The sequence below is a fragment of the Neopsephotus bourkii genome, unplaced genomic scaffold, assembly GCF_033783945.1.
Source record: "Neopsephotus bourkii isolate Nb327-2 ecotype Australia unplaced genomic scaffold, CSIRO-AGI_Nbou_v1 NB_659, whole genome shotgun sequence".
Taxonomy (NCBI): domain Eukaryota; kingdom Metazoa; phylum Chordata; class Aves; order Psittaciformes; family Psittacidae; genus Neopsephotus; species Neopsephotus bourkii.
The window spans coordinates 2,415,589-2,433,201 of NW_026901158.1; the positions used below are offsets into that span (position 1 = coordinate 2,415,589).

General features: G+C 44.2%; 2 protein-coding genes across 5 annotated transcripts in view; both read left to right on the forward strand.

Moving 5' to 3' along the window:
- The window catches only part of RABGAP1 (RAB GTPase activating protein 1), a 68,858-nt gene that overhangs the window by 22,055 nt on the left and 29,190 nt on the right, over nucleotides 1–17,613 (forward strand). For all 4 annotated transcript variants that reach the window (XM_061352553.1, XM_061352555.1, XM_061352552.1 and 1 more), the window contains 3 exons: nucleotides 321–495; nucleotides 2,206–2,299; nucleotides 5,626–5,776. In XM_061352553.1, coding sequence (XP_061208537.1) covers nucleotides 321–495; nucleotides 2,206–2,299; nucleotides 5,626–5,776 — 420 coding nt within the window. The remainder of the gene's footprint in view (nucleotides 1–320; nucleotides 496–2,205; nucleotides 2,300–5,625; nucleotides 5,777–17,613) is intronic.
- Nucleotides 12,113–14,579, forward strand: GPR21 (G protein-coupled receptor 21). The gene is made up of 2 exons (XM_061352539.1): nucleotides 12,113–12,210; nucleotides 12,611–14,579. Exon 2 carries the CDS (start codon nucleotides 12,986–12,988, stop codon nucleotides 14,030–14,032), a length of 1,047 nt encoding a protein of 348 aa, XP_061208523.1. The 5' UTR covers nucleotides 12,113–12,210; nucleotides 12,611–12,985; the 3' UTR covers nucleotides 14,033–14,579.

Here is a 17,613-nt window from a genome sequence, read left to right on the forward strand (position 1 = left end):
GATATTCCTTTCAAGGAAAGGAAGGTATCAAAGCACTGAAAATTAAGGAGAAAATAGGGCCACTTAATAGGCTTTGGGACTCAACAGTTTGTGTTCCTGCAGCAGTGTATACACAGATATGAGGCTTGGAAGCATTGCTCAACCCTTGCAGGGTTGTACAGTGCATTAAATGTGCTGCAAGGGTTGAACATTCCTCACTGTAGAACGGGATGAAAATTGTTTCTCAGCTCTCCTATTCCAGAAGGAGAAGGCAGAGCAATATGAGGTAATCTGGGCATTTTTATATAGCTTTTCTCAGTAAAACAAAACTTTTTTCCTAGATAAAGCAAAAGGACAGAAAGAATAACTCGGACACGCTGTATGAGGTTGTGTGTTTAGAAAGTGAATCAGAAAGAGAGAGAAGGAAAACTACAGCCAGCCCCTCTCTCCGTCTGCCCCAGTCTGGGTCACAGGGCTCCATGATTCCTTCTCCTCCAGAGGATGATGAAGAGGAAGGTAAGAAGTGGATTTATGCTTTGTGTACCTCAAGAGAAAGGGCAGTTGGTAAATAACATAGTTATGAAACATGTCAAATCCTTTCCACTCAGAATCTGGTCTACTGATGTTTTTTTTGCCCTTGCTTTAATGCTGTATTCAATAACCAGTACCCCCACATTCCTGGATCAGCCTCTCCCTTGTCTGACACTTCTGTGTCTCTGCTTTTCTCAGCTCAGGCCTCCTGAAGCCTCCAGTGTGTTATATTTGGAACAATGTGAAAAGAGGCTGCTAAAAATTTGACATTAACATGTAGCTTCTGCCCCTCCCCAGGCAGCTGTGAATGGATTTGAGAGCAAAAATGAGAAGCTGATATTATTTGGGAATAAAAGCAAGCAGCATGTTTTAGTGAAGGGGAAAGTAGAGACATCTGTAATAAGTAAAACTATACCAGGACCTGCCCACCTTGAAACTGAATGCATTTTCAATACCTCTTTTTCTGCTTTTTAAAGGTTTTTTTAAACCAAACTATGGACTAGTGCTGAGTATATAAACATCTGGCCCCACAGCTCTGAGCTGAAATGGAGATGACTTGAGTTTCTGCTTTTTCACTTGTCTGCTGGCCTTGTATGTGGCCTGGGGTGAATGATTTCACTTCTGTGCTTTTAATTTCCTTGTTTCTGGGGGGACAGTGGTGGGGGAGAGGAGAAGGAGGGAAAGTTGGTTTGTAAATGAGCTCCTTTGCAAAGCATTAACAGTCTAACCACTGCACTAAGCCCCCGTGGTATTCTTTTCTAGCCCTGGAGCATCCGTTTTGTTTGCAGTTGCTATGACTTGCAGCATTGCAAGAGTTTGCTGAGAAGTTCAGGTGTCAGTTGAGAAAGCGTAGATTTAATGGAAAAAATACAATTTGTCAATGATGCAAACCCAGTATTGACTGTATCAGTGAAATGTAGCTTTTGTGTATGATACTTGCTGTGAATGTTTAAAAATACCTGGGAATACAGTGTTAGTTTCAAAAAGAGTTCCTGTGATGATGCTCATCCTCCCCCTCCACTGCATTTTTGAGCACATTTTGTTCAAAAAGCTATTTAATTTAAGCCAAGGAAGTTACCAGAAAGTCCTGGCTTCCCAAGTAAAAGTACCGAACAGTGAAGTAAAACACCCTGTGGACTCCCATGGACCTGCAACAACATGGCAAGGCTGTGGCTGCTCAGTTGGAGCTATGTTGCTTTTATTGTCCTTTTTGCTTTTATGGTACTGCAGCTTTTCACATGCAGAAAGTTATGCATTTGAGGTAGAAAACTAGAATCACTTCAGTGGGAAGGAACTCCTGGAGGTCTGTAATTGTGCCTCCCACCCAGTATGACTACAGCCAGATACACTGTTCGGCACCTTGTGCTCTTGTGCTTTTACCATCTCCACTGATGACATTTCCACAACCTCTCTGGGCCCTTGTTTCAGTTTGGCCACCCTCATGGTGAATTGTTTTCCTGATTTTTAACCAGAATTTCACATTGTTGCTTATCTTCTGCCTCGTCACATCACTGTGTGCTTCTGAGAAGAGTCTACTTCTGCCTTCTCTTGTGTCAAGCACACAAGTACTGCATCCATAAATGAGGGGGAGTTGTTCTTGCGACACACTGATACAGTTAAGAGAGCAGCATTTAAATCCATAGAAGTACAGTAATGGCTGTTGATCTCATAGCATCTCCTCTGTTCTGTTGGCAGATAATGATGAACCACTCTTAAGTGGTTCTGGAGATGTTTCCAAAGAGTGTGCAGAAAAAATCCTTGAGACGTGGGGAGAGCTGCTGTCCAAATGGTAAGTGGCAAAATCACATTCTGAGAATGGCAATCCTGAATATTCTCATTCTGTTGGCTCCTTCTGCTTGGAGTTTTTCTTATTTCCAGAAGCCAGCTGAGATGAGATTAGTATGGATTTAATCCTCTATCGTCCTCACAACACCCCTTATTCTCTGGCTTTGTGTTTTCTGATTTCTTCATTTCTTTGTAATTCTGATTTAGTTCACAGCCAGTTTTTCCTGCAGCTGTCATATCGTGGTAGCTGTAGCTTAAGAATATGGGAGATTTGTACTTGGATAGCAAAGATGCTTTTCCTGCCTTATCTAAAGGAAGATGGATCCAGAGCCTGCCAAGAAGGAAGTACATGAGCTCTTCTGTTTTTTTCCTAGAAAATGCCAATTTATAAGAAGAGTTTCTTGACAGTCAAGTTGCTTATGCAACACCTGTCCTCTTCCATGAAGGATCTTTTATTCATCTTGAAGTAGCCTGAGCAGTTCTAAGAAAGTGATGCTGATTACTGCAAAATTCAGGTTGTTTTGTGATGTGGGTTTTTTTCTCCCCTACAAAGGGAGATGACAGACACATTATCACATTGAGCTGACATATGCTGCATTTTGACTCTGGCTTTGGTTGTTGCCTTCTGCTTCCCAGTGTTACTGAGGAGCAGGGCAAGGGCTGTACAGCACATAAAAGATCTGAACAGAATATTAGATCTGAAGAGTAGGACACAGAGCTTAGAATAAGTCATGCCCTTTAGATGAAGCAAAGCATTAGTGTGAGCACTCAGCCAGGATTCTCTTTAAATTGAGATTAGACCAATTTAGCATTATTTTCTGCAGTTACTTATTTGAATACGTACTTTTACTTCCAGTTTGGTTTTGCACTAATATATTGGACTAATCTGGTAACAAAGAGGACATCAGAAATAGACACCTTCATCAGAAGGGGAATGTGGTAAACTGCTGCATGGTCCCTTTCCCTGCCTCTCCTAGGCTTGCAGAAACATCTTCACCAGATGAGCTCTGTGCATCTGCTGCTGCGAGAAAGTTTCTTTCAACTTGATTTTTTTCTGTAATCCTTCCAAGGGCTCAAAGATAATTCAGCCACCTGACACCCATTGAAAATGTTTTGGCAGCTCTAAGAGGATATGAAGTGTTTCTGTGCTAATGCTGGCAACGACTTTAATGTGCGTTAAAGGGCTTTCCTTCTTAAAGAAAAGCGAGTATTTGGAAGTAATGATCCTTGAGCTTTTAACATAAGAGGATTGAAAGTCATAAAAATTGGAGTTCAGGTGGTTTCATGCTAGTTTTCAGAATCCTGTAATTAGATTTGTTAGTAATTAAATGTGCATTGGTATTTTGGGATTCCTAAATAATACTTGGCTCACATTTCATAACTGCTGAGTCACACAATCTTCTCATTTCAAAATAGTTTGGAAGAATCCAGTGGCTTTTAGTCTACAGCCTGATGGTTCAAAGAAGTTCCCATTTCTTGGAATTACTGATGTACTTACGTTCATCTGAGATTAAGGCAAAGCAGTTTTATGGACCTTTACAAAGAACTGTTTATATGCAACAAGTGGTTTATATAAATATTTTTATATATTTATATATTACAAAGGTATAATAAATGCTCTCTTAATATATATTTATAGATATGAATTTATATAGATATAAATGTAATTATTATCTAATGTTATTTCTATTACAGTTTATTTTGTTTAGAGAAAACAAAGTAAAGGCAAACATGGTGCCAGGTTCTGTCCAGTATATAGTGATTCAAATACCCACACTGTCATTCTTCTACTGTGTTGGAGCACTGTACACTGGAGAAAGGCAACAGGGAGTCCCAGTCTGTGCAAAATTATCATCCACATATCTGTTAGGCTGTTAATAAAAATCATTAAATACCAGTGTATTATTAATAAGGTAATGTAATTAATAGGACTGCTTTGTCTGTCACTCCTTTTAATCATTTTACTTAGAAGTTTGGTTTTAGTAACTGCAGAAAAACTGGTTTCTTTAAATCCTCTGTCTTCTGGGGATTTTATGTATAAGCCACAAATGGACTTTTCAGCTCAACTTTCTGTAACTGCATAAATTAGATGTAGGTTTAGTTTTTAGAAGTTAGTGCTGTAATTTATGAGCTGTTACTGGGCTCCCTTGGAAAAGCTGTTTAGATGGGACTGAGCAGCTTGTACAGTGGAAGCTGCTTAAATGCAGGATGTGCTCAAAAGGAGCGTGGCCAGGAGGATGATGGAGGGGATTCTCCCCCTCTACTCTACTGTGAGGAGACTGCCCTACAGTCCTGTGTCCAGCTCTGGGGCAACAGCACAAGAGGGTTGTGGAGCTGCTGGAGCGAGTCCAGAGGAGGCCATGGAGATGCTGTGAGGGCTGGAGCAGCTCTGCTCTGGAGCCAGGCTGAGAGAGCTGGGCTGGGGCAGCCTGGAGAAGAGAAGGCTCCTGAAGGGGAGACTTTAGAGCAGCTCCAGTGCCTAAAGGGGCTGCAGGAAGCCTGGAGAGGGGCTTTGGCCAAGGGCCTGTAGGGACAGGCCAAGGGGAATGGCTTGAACCTGCCAGAGGGGAGACTGAAATGAGCTCTTAGGCAAAAGTTCTTCCCTGTGAGGGTGCTGAGGCACTGGAACAAGCTGTCCAAGGAAGTCGTAAATGCTCCATCCCTGGCAGTGTTCAGGGTCAGGTCGGACGGGGCTTGGAGCAAGCTGCTCTAGTGGAAGGTGTCCCTGGAAGGGATTTCTGGACTTCCAAACCAAGGGGTTTGGAACTGCATGAGCTTTAAGGTCCCTTCCAACCCAAACCTGTCTAGGATTATGATTCCATGTAGTTAGATACCCATGTGAGGTCTTTTTTACAGCTCTGTTTGCCTGTCCTCTCTCGCTCCTCACCTGGAAGGTCATCCCCCTGCCTGAGTGTAGGAAGTCAGGAGAGCAGCATAGGCATTTGCAAAGTAATTCTTGTTCTGATGTGGTTTGAACTTAGAATTTTACACAGTGTGGGAATCTGCCCTCCAGCTCTAGTTTTTACTGGTATGTTTCAGTTTGTTGAGTGATTTATATATTTATATTATATTTTAATCTAATGGGAATCAAGGAAATGATTTGGAAAGAGCTTCTCCAAATGTGTTTTGGAGTTTTTTTATAACTTGAATTTCACTTACTCTGGCAACATATGGACTGTCTTGAAATTCCTGTCATTTGACATGTTTGATATAACACATCAGTTGTTGCTCATGTAGTCGTTTATTTGATCTGGATAAGAGTAACAGTGCCTTCATCTACTCATTTATTTGTATCTCGGTAATAGTAACAATGCCTTCCCCTACACCCAGGCACCTCAATTTGAGCGTGAGGCCAAAGACGTTGTCAGCATTGGTGAGAAGTGGTGTCCCTGAGGCCCTAAGAGGTGAAGTGTGGCAGTTGCTGGCAGGGTGTCATAACAACGATCATCTGGTGGAGAAGTACCGAATTCTCATCACAAAGGTAGAATGCCTTTTTTCTTCTTTTCCCCCCTTTTATAGCTTAAGGAATGGAAGTACAGAGACTTCTCAGCGTGTAGTCTCTTGCTTAAAAGGTTCATGAGTGTATCTGAACATAGGATAACAACTAGTGTAATGCAGTCCTCCCTCCAACAAAACAACCCAACATACAGTGCCAGTCGTGGCATTATCTCTACTTAGAGTGCTCTCTTTTTAGTGTTTCTGCTTCATTCACCTGAGTTCTGAGTTAGCTTGTCAGAAATTCGTATTCTATTAAGTGCTTTCAGAACTGACTCGGGGAGCTCATTTCCTTTGCTTGGTTGGTTTTCCTGAGTGAAAGCTGCATTTTGCTCTGTTGTCTTAATATTTATGCTAAAAATCCAACACTAGTTGAAACTGCAGCCTTTTCTTGATAGGAAAAACAGAACACTTTGGACATTTTTGCACTAGACAGCAGTTTTTAAACTTCTCACCTTGCATACTGAGCTCGGTAGCGTAGAGAAGTAAGAATTGAATATACAGACATCATTTGGTGTTTCTCAAAGTTCTAGAGTAACAAATGGGTCACAAAATGAAATGTCACTTCCTCATCCAGAAAACCAACATGTTAGTTTGGATTTGACCACAATCTGTATAAATATATGGTGTTTTACTGCTTTAATCAAACATGCAAATCCAGAACGACTAAATTGGAAATTACTAGTGATGCAACTGTAGTACAAATATAACAGAAATTAATTATTTACCAGTTAAAAAAGCAAAACAACTGAATCAGTCCTTGTATATCTATGTTCTGATGGCACAGGTTTGTAAGGAGCAGTTAAAGATCTTATTCTGAGGGCAAGAGGGCTTCTTAAATTAAACTCAGTTTCTGCTGGAATCATGCAGGCAGGATCCTACGTGATTTGAATGAATCATGTTAGATTAGCTAAAAATGTCCTGCCATAAGTACTTTCACATACTTCTGGAATATAGAAGAAACTTGATCTGAATTCCTTATATTGGTACATGCATTGCAGAGCTATAACTTGGATTTTATGGTGAATAAATCATACAAATAATGTGGAGTTTGAGTGCTCTGGCACGGAGTGTATCACAGTTATCCTGTTGTGTGATTTTAATTGCCTGGTGAGTAGCTGACGGTGTCACTTGTTTCTCTGTTTCAATGTTTTTTGTATCAGAATGGAAAAGATGATCTCTGTGGCACAGTTGGTGACATGTACTGCTACTATCTTTGTGAGCTAGGAGCAATAGTATAACATGTCATTTTTAAATCTGTGAAACCTTTCCACTCATTTACATTTGGCAGAGACAAAGGCAATAACTTGGGTCGAATGTGTTGGAAGCATCTCCAGAGTCCAAGTAAAAGGGAGTGTAGGCTGACTGCAGCAAAAGGACTGCCTATACCTGCAGTGGTCATTCAATGTGGAAACTAATTAAGAAATCAAACAATGGGAGTAAATGAGTACAGAATGAACATTTCAGGCTCATGGAGTCATATGAGGTCTGTAGTTTACTACCGACATGCCACGATAACCAGCTCAAGCAAGTGAAAAAGCAGTCTCCTTTAATTTGGAAGTGCTATATTAGACCACCAGTAAGGCAGTTTGCCTTGTGATTTAACTATGAAAATGGCTCAAACTGTTTCTGCAGAATGGACACAGGTTGGTGCTGTGAGAGCAACAGTGTCTGCCCAGTTCACAGTGGAACTGTGATTTCTGCTATCTGCAGGCAGTGGGAGGAGTGTAAGACTTCAGAAAAGGTTATTAGTGGTTGTGTGGAAGTACTAAAGATGAGAATTGGCAAAGGATGCAAAGGTGGCTTGGGAGGCTGATGAGAGCATGAATTCAAGACCCAGGAAGATGTTTGCAGACCCACTGTATGTACTAAAAGTATAATAATGCTGGAGTGCACTTTGGCCTGAAGTTTTTATTTTCATGCCTTTTACAGATTATTTGATAATTTTGGAGTTCTAGTGTGACTAATTCTTACTGCTCTTAAAATAGCAGCTCGGTTACAGTCAATATGCAGCAATGCACAGAAGTAAATGTGTCTGGGGGGGGGAAAATACATTTGTTAATTATGGGAAGGCAAGAGTTCCTTATAATTTATTGCCTTACTTTCCCCGTCATGCTGCATCATGTTGTGCACATCACCTGTATAAGTTCTTCTGCAGCAAACATGCAGTTACTTGCATTACCATGCATTGAGATTGAGAATAACTGCTGTGGTGTAGTGCAGGAGCACATGGAGTTGATGACAAACCTTTGCTCCTCGGTGCGAGCAGGAGATGCTGTAAGCCTGTTCGAGTACTCGTAATCCAGTGCCCCTTCTCTCTTAATGCTGACCTCTATTCCTGTCGCTGCGTTTGATTTCTGCCAGGCTTTTCATGACCCCATGCAGCAGCACAGCCCCAAATTAATAAGGAGCTGTGTTGACAGCTGCTTCCAAACTTTCTGGCCTCTTTCAGGGATTTGTTTTCCCCTTGTGCACAGGGTGTTGGATGCAGGCGCCCCAGGACTGCTGCTGGTGTTTGCTTTCCTGTGCAGTTCTGGCCCGTGGTGCTCAGCAAATCTGTGTTCTTTCTGCCTTCTTTTGCAAATTAACTGCTGCAAGGGTGGTTTTTTACTTTACTGTTGATCTGTGGCTGCTCAATGATTGAAAAGGAAATGTCTTCTGCTGTGTTCTACTGGTGAAGGTTGTGTCTAGGTCTCTTCTTGAATCTGGGTTGAAAATGGGTTGTACATTAAAAATGGTGTTGGAACCATGCCTCAAGGTGTGCGTGTTGCATTCTAGTCATCACGACAGTATTTATTCATTATTTGCCCTTGGTTCTGTACTAAACACTAGCTGGGGTTTTGTACTCTGTGCTTTTGTTACTGCAGTGGTGTCTAAGTCTCACCATTGTGGTGCTTCCACAGATTACTTTTGACAATTTGCACACCATCTGTGTGCAATAATAAAGCTTTTAGCAACTCCAGATTGCCATGCTCATGGTGGGGAGTGTGGATAAAAGCCAGCCCAGTGAATTAAGGTCATGTGCCTACTGAGGACAGAAAGCAAACTCTAGGTAAAATGATCTAGACAATCCCTTTGAGGGGCATCTGTTCCTGGTAGGACTTCAGCAATCATGGTTCCGGCTGTTAATCTTCAGGCTCCCAGCCACTGAAAGGTAGAAGAAGAGACATGGGGACTTTGTCCAGGTTTAATGGACAGCTGCAGGGAAAACAGTTCATGTTTTTGACAATCCCAGGTGGATGGAAAGTGATGTTGAGTAGAAAACTTGTGAAGTGAGCCACACAGGTTATAAATAACCAAACCCCATGATCCAAAGCAAAACAGGCAATAGCCACTTCTTAGACGAGGCTTTAAAAAAGGATTAATACAACTACTGAACCTCTTGGATCAGTGTCGAACTCTTAGTGGGGAAGTTCTTCATAATACCAAAATGTAAAGAGCTCGACATTTACAATATTGAGGAGAAAAGAAAAGCTTTTGGATATAGGCCTGTGTGGGAGGAAATAATGTCAAAAGAAAAAAACGAGGAACTGTTGTACCAGATAAATACACTATATTAAGAAAATTACAACGTGAGAGGGACATCTTGTGGCCCAAACAAACTAAAATGACAGAAAATAATCCAGTGACGGGACCTGGAATGTTACCCCGGGTCACCATTTCTGGTGGAAATTCAAGGCCTGATGGGAGATAGCAGGACTCTTGCTACCTGTTTTCTCACATTCCCACTTTTTTATCTCCGTGCACAGAGGAATTACAGAACACAGAAGTTCTACCAAATATACTCATCTGTCTTGGTGCAAATGATACTGGGGTTTAGTGAAGAAATAGATTCAAATGTCAGTACCGTTATTTGACTGTATGTGTTGCTTCATCAGTGGCATAAAATGGAACAGTAATTTAGCTGTGGGTGGTTAACACTTATTTTCCACTTGTATGGCAATCACATTTCCATATGTTCATTTAAATTAAGAAGAATACATTTAATTTTCAGGAGCACAAAGGTTGCATACCATCAACTGAAATGAAACCTAAGGTACGCCTGTTAGTCATGATGTGTAAGTCTGACGTGGCTTTGTTGGCAGCGTGTCTGCACCTCTAGATCCCTCGTTTGATTAGTTTTGATCACGTGGTGATCAAAGTTTAATTATCTTTTATAAGCAGTAGTTTTCCCAAGAGTTCTCGCTGTAACTTTGACTGATTTCTTGAATACCTTTTAATAGTCTCGGATTAGGTTGTTTTGTATCACTGCATAGAGTGGGAGAAGTCTCTACAAGATGGAAGTATTTTCAGTCTCTCACAGACCTCAGCCACTGGAACCACATTTTGATGTCTTTTAGAAGCAGTTCTTCATAGTCGGTTGGGCACTTGAGCGAGGGCTGTAGCTCCAACCCAGTTACCTTCCAGTAGCCATTTACACCCTTTGTTGGCTGCTTTGGCCTGGCTTCTGGTGCTTAAGAGAATGAACTTGAGATATTGCTGGTTTGGGCATCGGTGTGTTAAGCAGGTAGGAGTACGTTGGCATGAACTCTGAATAGAGTTATTACTCCCAGCTTTGGGGAAACAATAGAATAGAATGTCAGCTAGAGGGAAAACCAGCGCTCTCCCCCAGAAATACCTGTCAGCTATAGGAGTTCAGTTCTCTTGTAATAAAAATCTAAGCACTGAGGAGGTTTGATTCGGTGGTGCATCTTTTGTTGTGAAATATCAGCAACCAAATGTTGTTTTGTTGAGCTTCAAGATTTCCAATGCTACCTTGTCTTTATACATCTCAGATACCAAGTTCAATGTCTGTTGTTTTCTTAAGGATGTTTATAATGTGTCTATTCATGCCTAAGGATCCAGAAATAGTATTTGAATCAATTGGTATGTAAATCATTCTCTGCTTTGGAAAGATAGATCGTTTCTCCAGCAGTAATTCGATCAGAGCTTGGTTTTTGTAAAACCACAATAACCTTTGCCTAAATTGAATGCAAACTTCGTGTTTCTGAGCTGTAGTTCTAGTACTTCAGTCGCCATGAGTAGAAATGCCATAAATTACAAGGAAAAGTAAAGAGATCTTTTTGGGGGTAAAGATGGGGCAGGAACCCCAACTTTTTGTTTTCAGGTTTTTGCGCAAGACTGACTCCCAATCTGCCAAGTCATGCTATTGCCCAGCCCAGATTTTTGACCAATGCAAGTGTGTCTTAAAATGGTTTTATCTACTTGCAGGTCAGCTACAATCACCGAGCACTGCAGTATGATTGCTTTGAGATCTGTCCCCTTGCCTGCAATTCGTTTGGCATTAGGTATTCCGCACAGTGACAAACGTTTAGCTTAGGTTCGCCAAACTGTTGGGTTTGTTGGTGCTGGTGGAATTCAGGGTGGGACTGGCTCGGAAGGATTCCAGTTTCACACGGCATTTTTGACAAAGGGACTTCAATGTATGAGGAGTCTCTTACTGCTTGGATTGGTTCAAAGACCAGCTCCATAGTGAGGTTTTTCTGGTTACATGTGCATGATGGTATTAGCTTATGGTGTGTGTACAAGTGCTTGTGTTGGGAATCTTTTGTGTGTTTTACTCTCTGGAATGGCACTGGGTTGTGTAGCTTGTCTACTTTGGTGTAGCTTGCCTCAGGATTGTCAGGGATAGTGATGCCTTTGTCTTCTGTGTACATGCATGGAGGAGGTGCTTCCCTACCTGGAGCAACATCTGGATGAGCAGTAGGATGCAGTTCTCAGCTTTGCCCTTGGTTTCAAGTGTCTCCTAAGCAACAAAAGCTACACCTAGGAAAGACACATTTAATAATAACCTGATCTAGTGGAGGGTGTCCAAGCCCCGTGGCAGGGGGTTGGAACCAGATGATCTTTAAGCTCCTTTCCAACCCAAACCATTCTATGATTCTATGAATAACTATTTCCCCAAGAGGGCTTGGATGGAAAAGCCTTAAATTACGACTCATGGTTTGAATTCACGTCCTTGCTTGGACGCTTGCCGTTTCCCTGGCAGAGAGAGGTGCTGCGAGGAGGAGCAGGGGTGTGCGGTGGGTGTGTGTGTGTCTGTCTGTCCGCAGGACCAGGGTGTGTGCGTGTCTGCAGGTTGGGGTGTGCAGGGGCAGAGCCCGTGGCGGGGAGCAGGGGACCCCCGGATGCTGCGGGTCGCGCAGGGTGATCCCTCCCCAGCGCTTTGCCCAGCGCGGTTGGAGGCTAAACCCGCATTTCCGAGGCTGCGGCCGCCGCTGCCTTTCCCCGGGGGGCTGCGGCCGCGCTCCCCGTGGGTCCCCGCCGGCGCCGCGCCCTCCGCCGCGCTCCTGCCCGCCTCCCTCCCCTTCCTCCCCGCCGTCCCCTCCCCCCGGCTCCGCATCGCCGCGGCCGGAGCCCACGCCAGCCGTGCCGGCGCTCGGCCGAGGATGCTCCGGGGCTTTTGTCCCCCCGCGGCAGGTAGGGGCCGGGGCGGCGGCACCGGGGCTGAGCCCCGGGGCCGGGCGGGGGGCGGCCGGGAGGCGGCGGGGGCCGGAGCGGCGCGGCCCGGGAGAGGCGGCGAACAAAAGCGTCGTGCAAAATGGAGCCAGGAGAGAAGGGCTGGAGCCCCCTCCCCGCCGCGCATCCCTCCGCCCGCATGGACGGCGGCAGCGATAGCGGGGAGGCTGCTGCTGCCCCGCCGCCCCGGGGAGGGGAGGGAACGGGAGGGACGGAGGCGCCGCGGGAGCCCGGTGGGGAGCGGGGCGGGCGGCGGCGGGGAAGCGCTGTAGCAGGGCGTGGGGAAGAAGCGGGGCGATGGAGGTGGTAGCACGGGGGGAAAGGCGGCTCTGTAAACCACTTTGCCCTTCTCTTCTGTCAGCCTCCGGGAGCACTCTCGTCCTGGGTCGGTGAAGGTTCTTTCTCCCTCTTTCCCCCAACCCTTCATCCCTCCCCGGCGAGGCAGCCCGCCCAGGAGGGCTTTAACATCAGTCCTCTCCGTGCGGTGGGTGAAGTTGCTGCCATGCCCGCTGCTGGGTCCCGGCGCACCGGGAGCGGCGGGGAGCCGGATTTACCGGGGAGTTGTGCTGCAGACAATGCACAGCAGCAGCAGCATCTGGAGCAGCCCTGGGGACTGGAGCTCCGGTTTTGACATTGCTACACACACAGAGCACCAGCCGCAATGACAGCAGCTGCCTGGAGTGGCTGCAGGCAGCAGGCAGGAGCATGAAGTGAAGAGATCACTGCAGTGCTCAAGATGAACTCCTCCTTGGTTGGCAACCAGAGTGGCCGGCCGTTCTGTCTCCTGGCCATTAGCTATTTGGAGACCATCAATTTTTGCCTCCTGGAAGTGGTTATTATTGTGTTCCTCATGGTGCTGATTATTTCAGGCAACATCATTGTGATATTTGTCTTTCACTGTGCACCTCTGCTGAACCACCACACCACCAGCTACTTCATCCAGACTATGGCGTATGCTGACCTCCTGGTGGGCGTGAGCTGTCTGGTGCCTTCTTTGTCTCTGCTGCACTATCCTATTGTTTTAAGTGAGTCCTTGGTTTGCCAAATCTTTGGTTATGTGGTATCAGTGCTGAAGAGCGTCTCCATGGCCTCTTTGGCATGCATTAGTATTGACAGATACATTGCCATCACAAAGCCGCTGACCTACAACACGCTGGTGACCCCATGGAGACTTCGAATCTGCATACTGATCATTTGGCTCTACTCCTGCCTGGTCTTCTTACCCTCCTTTCACTGGGGAAAGCCTGGATATCACGGGGATGTGTTTCAGTGGTGTGCCAATTCCTGGAACACCGATCCCTATTTTACGCTCTTCATTGTGGTGATGCTCTACGCCCCGGCTGCTTTCATCGTCTGCTTCACTTACTTCAACATCTTCCGCATCTGCCAGCAGCACACCAAGGAGATCAACGAGAGGCGAGTGCGCTTCAGCTCTCAGGATGGGGAGGCTGGGGAGGCGCAGCCCTGCCCGGACAAGCGCTATGCCATGGTTCTTTTCCGCATCACCAGTGTCTTCTACATCCTCTGGTTGCCCTACATCATCTATTTTCTGCTGGAGAGCTCCAATGTCTATAGTAACCGCGTTGCGTCCTTCTTGACCACTTGGCTTGCCATTAGCAACAGCTTCTGCAACTGTGTTATTTACAGTCTCTCCAACAGTGTCTTTCAGAAGGGGCTTAAGCGGCTCTCGGGGGCTATTTGTGCCTCTTGTGCTAGACAGAGGGTAGCTAAGGACTCCTCTACCTCTAGGAGCAAAAGATCTTCCAATGGATGTCATGTCTAAGACTCCTATCAGCTGGACTGGGAAGTGCAGGGACAATTCCATAAATAGCAAAAATAAGTTAAACATGATTTTAAGATGTCCAGATTTGCAAAAAGGTCTCTGAGAAATGCTGCTGACATAGAAGAATCAGGAGCACATATCAGTGTGGCTAAAAAATATTGCTGTGGAGGAGGCTGTGGAGTTTCACCTCCATATTCATTTTTAAGAATAAAGCTGTATCTTGACACTTACCTCTCCAGCTGGTGTGACTGAATGGAGTGGGTGTCTGAGAGCTTCAGCAAAATGTAGTCTTTCTTACAGCTTTACTAGGTTCTTTTCAAGATTCGTGCTTCACATGTAAATGATAGATCTGAAGTGGAAATGTCACAGTATATGGTATATTACAGGGATTTTTTAATATATGCCAAAGTATATTGACACAGCGTTCCAGCATCCTAACAGAAGGGGCCAAACAGCGTTGTTTGTTCAATGCTACCTAGACAGGACTTCTAGAACAGCAGTGACCAGTGTGAACGTTTGAGTGTGACCTTAGGGTCCTACTGAGCCGTGAGGGAGAACTGCCCTGCCTTCCCTGCCTCCTTTCTCTGGTAGGAGGCATGTGTGCCATGAGAGCACGGCATCTGCATTTGCCTGTTTGCTGGGAAGGAAGAAGAAAAACTTGGATCAGACCAAATTTAGCAGTTAAATAAAATGTGTTTGGATAAGCTAAGAGAAAATACATGTCGCTTTATGATACCAGAGTTGTGGCAGCCACTTGAGGATGATGCCAGCATGTGAAATTATGCTCAAACCAGTGGAGAAATGCCACAGTTTTGTATGTGGAAATTTTCTCAAGAACAACTTTAAAAATAACATGTCCTTTTTTTTTTTTTTTTAATCTAAATTCTTCTGATATTTTACATACTAGAACTTAAGGGGAAAGGAAAGAAAACAATTGTCTTCTAAACAGCTAAGGGAACTATGCTGTAAATTTAACTGTAGTATTTGAGTTATTCATAAGTGCACAGAGCTAAATCAGAGACATTTTTCTTTAGCCTTCATGGGATTAAAGATGGTTCGAATATAGCAAGAGCTAAATCCTGTTGGCAAAGGCATATCTAACTGGTCAATCAGTGTCTGAGAAACAAGACCTCATTGACCACAGCTTTTTCAAGCTAGCTGAGGTTAAATCTTTGTGAGTACTATAACGCTGTTAAGAAGGCACTATGCCCCTCCTATTGGTTAGTTCATCCTAAGGAATATCCTTGTCTTTTTACTGATGCCACACTGGAAAGTGAAAGTGAACCAAGTATTCCTGTAATGACGGATTACAGTCCGTGTTGTCTTATCTTACCCTGTGCCTGGCACAGGGATATCCCCCAACACCCCTCTGGTTGGAGAGCAGGTTGCCCACCGTGACCTTCCTCAGTTTGCTCCCTTCCTCGTGCTTCCAGTGGGTACACTGGGCTGAGCCATGGGAATTCTGTAAGCTTGTGGGTTACAGGGGGTGTGTGCTGTTAAAGCGCGAATGGAAAAATACTAGGGAAAATGATTTGGGTGTTTTGGGGATCAGGGTAATTCTCTTGGCCAAAGGGAAGACTCTGTTTTTTTGGTTTCAGGTCTAACTTGTTACGGACCGAGAGAATCCTTAGTACCCTGTCCCTCCTGCAAGCATACACATACCTTCCTCTCTGGTGTGCTGTGAGCCCTGGCTTCTCATCTTCCATGTGTTGCCCTGGGGGACAACAGTTTGTATCTCTGTCCTGTCACACATGGATTGCTACAGACCATCCTCCTTGCTGCCCATCCGCATTACTCCACTATGGTCTTGTGAGGCTGCTAGTGAGGAGAGCAGCGGGATGAAGCACGGCTGGCATGGCTTGTACTTGTCAGTGCTGTCGCTGATAGACACGAGTTCCTGTTACGGATGTGCGCGTGGGGCAGAACCTCCTGCTGTTGCTGCCTAGTTTTGGCTTGACAGCTCAGTTACAAGGCAGGTTTAAGTCATCTCTTGGTCTGCTTTCAACATATTTCATCCATAGTTCAAACCTCTCAAGATAAAATTCCTCTATAGTTGATCTAAAATGGTAAGAACAAAGGTTGTCTAAACCCTGGTGCCTTCACCATGACATTTCTTGTTATCTTTTGGAATTAAGGCAGTGTCTAGAGCCAGGGCTTATGCTGTGATCCCTGCACAGCCATGGGAGAGCTGATCTGTTCTGCAGAGCTCTCTCAGTCTGGGTTTTGGTTATAGAGACACAGACAGCCGTGGAGGGGACGGAGTGTAAGGGTGTAGTGAGTCATTTATAAGTGGTATAATAAGCTCACAGCACATCAGCTGGCTAATTGCTCTCCGGTGTTTCGCAGGTATTATGGCAAAAGTGGGCTTTGGGGGACAATTTAAGGGCTTTAGTCACTAATATCAAAGTGTGTGTGTGTGGTATTTTTGGAACAGCCTCTCAGGTAAACTCCCAATAGCTTTTTCTCTGACTCTTCACCTTATCTAACATTTCCAAGGTTTTGAAGTGATGCAATTTATAATTGAAATAGTATTTGATTAAATTTAATGGAAGAAAAGCATGAGCGAGGGCCTAAACCACTAAAAATGGCAGTTTCAGGGTTCAGTGGGAGCTGGAGAGCAAAGACTGTTGCTTTTTATTTTACATTACTTTTTCATGGCATGAATAGAGGGTTTAAACAGAAGCATTTTGTGCTAGTTCTTGAGAATATGGAAAATACTATAAAGTAGGAAGGAGTCTAACTCATGGCGTAGAGATTTAACTTGAGATGAAGCAGTTGCTGCTTCAGCTATAAGCCTAGAATTGTACTTGAAGCGTAGTGTTGTTGCAGATGCAGATTCATGCTTGCAGCTGTTGTTGCTTTGCAGCTAAGGTTCGCTTATAACATTCCTGACAGCCAGGCTTTTGTTCAGTTGCCTTACTCATCTCAGAGTCTTCATCAGCTCAGATGTGAGAGGTGAAAATCAGGATCTGGAAGTCTCCAAGATGAGTTGAAGCCAATTGATGCATTCAAGTTTCCTCCAGTGTTTGTACAGGCACTTTTGCCTCAGCGTCTTAGCTTTAGTGTCAAATATTTCTCTTTTTTTCCCATGTTAATTTATTGATATTTTTAAAAAACTTTAAATTACTTTTTTCTCTAAGTTAATTTAACATTGTTCTAGGTTAGTCTGTGATTACATGTTTTAAATACAGCATTTTAGTCTCTTGTCTTCAGTGCAATTGCACAGGGTGAATCTTGTTCACCGTGCCAACTGTGGAAGAGATGATTGTGAACTACACTACCTTGTTTGCTCAGCAGACCATTAACATCCTTTGTCATGCAGTTAACACGAGGCACAGTAGGTCCTTTTCATCACAGTCTGCGCTATGAATTGTTGTAGGCAGCAGACTTTCCAGTTGGATCATTTTCATCCCTGTATATATGAAACTAATCCTTTCTTGGCTATATTTGTATCCGAGTGTGCCTGGTGCTTTCGAAATTGGTATCAAGAGCATTGCACAGAGAAATGCCACACCGAGGAGAATATAGAAATCAAATCACATCTTCATAAGGATTGTGTGTTGTGGTATGATTTAAATGAA

Coding starts and splice junctions, on each gene's coding strand:
- GPR21 (XM_061352539.1), top strand. CDS start 12,986: ATGAACTCCTCCTTGGTTGGCAACCAGAGTGGCCGGCCGTTCTGTCTC.